This window comes from Belonocnema kinseyi, chromosome 3 (assembly GCF_010883055.1).
Source record: "Belonocnema kinseyi isolate 2016_QV_RU_SX_M_011 chromosome 3, B_treatae_v1, whole genome shotgun sequence".
Lineage (NCBI taxonomy): Eukaryota > Metazoa > Arthropoda > Insecta > Hymenoptera > Cynipidae > Belonocnema > Belonocnema kinseyi.
Window position 1 is genome coordinate 76,939,733 of NC_046659.1, and position 3,497 is coordinate 76,943,229.

General features: G+C 29.5%; 2 protein-coding genes across 3 annotated transcripts in view; one reads left to right on the forward strand and one right to left on the reverse strand.

The window, feature by feature from the left end:
• LOC117169139 (spore coat protein SP85-like) overlaps positions 1–3,497 on the forward strand; it is a 112,357-nt gene that overhangs the window by 13,974 nt on the left and 94,886 nt on the right. The window lies entirely within an intron of this gene.
• LOC117169140 (serine protease inhibitor I/II-like) overlaps positions 26–3,497 on the reverse strand; it is a 5,028-nt gene continuing 1,556 nt past the window's right edge. Inside the window, exons 2-3 of one of the 2 annotated variants that reach the window (XM_033355336.1) lie at positions 841–864; positions 26–732 (exon numbers count right to left, since the gene is read on the reverse strand). In XM_033355336.1, the coding sequence (XP_033211227.1) occupies positions 587–732; positions 841–864 (170 nt within the window). In that variant the 3' untranslated portion in view covers positions 26–586. The remainder of the gene's footprint in view (positions 733–840; positions 865–3,497) is intronic. The other variant, XM_033355337.1, reaches the window with a different exon arrangement.

Consider the following 3,497-nt stretch of genomic DNA (forward strand, 5'->3'; position numbering starts at 1 on the left):
TGAAAATTAAAATTCGAAAATTTTTTCTAAAGCCTCCAGGGGACTTCGTTTTCGCACGAAAAAATTTTATGTGCCCTTATTGCATCCGAACCCACAATTACATTTGCTGCAAATGACGAAGCAAACGGCTAATACAATGAACACAAATAAATGCACCCATAGTGAATACACCAAGAGTACTTCCCAACGGTATTTTTAAATAACGCATCGCAATTTTTTTTATTTAATTATTTTAATAAAGTGCAAAACTAATAATTTCAAAAGCAATCTTGAAACATTTTCATGCAAGAGGAACAGCTTGATGTTGAAGATAATTAATTAAGATGTCAAACTCACATATACTGATAAACTGTCACATTGACATGTTATGAAAGGTTGTTAAACAAAATAAATGAATACTAGATTATTTTTGTAGATTAAAAAATTCAAAATATGATTAGAGGGATGTTAATTTTCATTTTAGGAACTATAGTAATCAATTTTTATTTATTTTAATATAGAATATTTAGTTCATCATTCCATATTATACTTTATATAATAGTCTACTTTTAAAATTATTTATCTTGAACAATAGCTAGAGACTTCTTTAGGCACATTTTCCATTAGACAATGGAGGTTGTCCACATGCCATACGAGTACACCCAGCAGATTTTCCGTCTTCTAAGCAAAAACAGGAGTTGCATTCGCTGTAAAAATTTTTTGCGGGACAGGGAGTTCCTTTAACGTAGAGTGCTAAACAGAAAAAATACATTTATTGATCAGCTCTAATTTTACTTTTTGTGAATGTATTTTATATAGATTTAGTAGAAATAAAATTTCTTAACTGGATTTATTACTTACGTCCCCAAGAACCGCATTCATCTGCTGAAATCATGAAAATAAGGTTTTAGACATAAAATTCTAGAAACGTGAGGCAACGATAATACTATATTATATAGCAGTAATACAAAATGCAATCAATCTTTTTACCGTCTCTCGAAATAATCTATTCTGGGGCCGTTCAAAAACATCACGATATATATATTTTTTAGACCCTTTTTAGCCCTACCCTTCATCATCACAGCTCATCGCACAAAGCTTGAAATTTTGTTTCTGATTTATTGATTTATATAAGAATATGAGTCTCGAAATGGTCCTAAAACTGTAGAAATAGGGCGATTTTTTCAAAAAAATAGGGAAATAATACGGGAATCATTTTTTTAAAATTTAATATAAATACTATACTGAATTCCAACATATTTCATTTTCAAGCAAATAGTTAAATTTTCAAGCTAAAAAACGGATTTATTCGAATACAGTTAAATTTCTACGGTTTAATTTTAAATCTGAAAGGACGAATTTTCAACAAATCAGTTGAATTCTTGAACAAAAAACAGGAGTTTGCATCGAAATGCCTAATTTTTCTAAAAAACATTTGTATTTGCAACCGAACAATTGAAATTCCATATACAAGGTACGAATTTTCAACAAAATAGTTGAATTTTTAAACAAATACTGGAATTTTCAATCAAATTATCGGATTTTTAACGAAAATGATTAAACTTCAGGCAGGAACTGTTGCATTTTCAACTAATCAGATCAATTTTTAAATCAATAGTTGAATTTTGAAACAAATAATCGAATTCAAGGAATTAAACCTTTTCGAAAAACAGTTGCATTTTCAACTAAATAATTACATTTTTAATCAAATGTTTGAATTTTCAACCAAATATTTGATTTTTTTAAACAGTGATCAAGAAGATAAACTTTCTACCAAAATATACGAGGTTAAAATAAAATAAAAGCATCTATCAAAAAACTGGTTGCATTTTTTACCAAAATAGTAGGACATTTTTACCACAAATCTAAACAGATGCAATTTCAACCAAAAACCGTACTTTTAACCTCATAGTTTTTTCATATTCTTGCAATTTGAAGCATAAAGGACGAATTTTCTACATGACAGTTGCATTTTCAAACCGAAAATATAAATTGTGTACCAATAATTTAATTTAGAACCTACCAGATGAGTTTTCAACTGAAATTATAAATCTTCAACCAAAAAAAAATTGCTTACAAAGTAGTTCAACTTTTAACTAAATAGTTAATTTTTCAACTAAAACAGGTAAATTCTTAACGAATCATGTAATATTTAAGAATTAAAACAAACAATTTTTTATTTAAAACAAAAAACGGTTAGGTTCTGAAAAAATTGTTAACACTTTACTTCTTAAGCCAAGAGGACGAATATTTTTCAAACAATTTTTAATGTTGCATCACAAAAACTGAATTCAATGAACTAATTGGAGTTTCAAAAATAATTAAGTTTTCGATAAAATAATAAATTTTTAACCAATGCAAATGCATTCTTTAACAAGTAGAATGATGTTGTTAATAAAAATAGTTGCATTTTTCGGCTGGGCTCTACAAATTCAGTTTGCATTTACTTAAATAAATTGAAGATTAGGGGAAAACAGACAATCCTGAAATTTGCCACGGATATTGATTTGAAACTTATATAATTTTTTTTTTGAACTAATAGTCTTATCGAAAAACTAAGAACACACCTAGATTCTTCTCCGAAATATCTTGAAGCGTTTTTTAAAAACATGTTTTAAAACAATAACATCAGGGGAAAGGGCTTGGTAGCGAATCATTACTTATTTTTCTTTCCCTAATTGACATATTGCCAATCTTTCAACTGTCAAGTTTGTCTTTTGACATGTCTCAGTTTTTGTGGTTACACCGAAGTTAACAGACGTATTGCTTGTACCAGCTACAGACATCGTGTTTAAAAATCGATTGCGAATACTTTTTTTGTTTTTTTTCAAAGTGCCATCCAAATGAGTGAATTTATTCCAAAATGGGTTGGGAACCATAATGGTGGCTGGGTTATCAACCATTCCTTTTACGTACTAGATTTGTACTAGAACTGTCAAATATCGTCGGATATATTGAATATAAAGTGTTTTTATGGGTTAATGTCTATTTTGGCTATTTGAGTGTTTTTTAAAGGGAAAAGAAGTCCCGTTGCGATTTTTGTCGAAATATAGGTGTTTTTTTCATAAATAATTATTGATAGTTGATTGAAACTTTGGTACCTTGAACTCATGAATTTCGAATAAACCGATGTTTTCTCATGGGAAAAAAGTGGCCTAGGATGAAGGTGGCAGCTAAAAATGAGCCAAGAGTCAATGCGGAACTTGACAAACGAATACGATTTATGAAAAAAATATTTAACAAAAAATGCAATGTGAGGTTACTTTATATTTGTCAATTAGTGTCGATATCGGTTTATTCGAAATTCACGAGTTCAAGGTACCAAAGATTTGATAAATTCTCAATAATTATTTATGAAAAAAACACCTATATTTCGACAAAAATCGCATCGAGTGGTCCTTTCCCTTTCAAAAACAGACGATAACACAGGCCGACAAAATTTGACAAAGGTCCGGAACCAGAGACCAGACCTAGTATACCCGAAGGTTTTTGCTGCGCTGAATCCGAATCCGACCTCA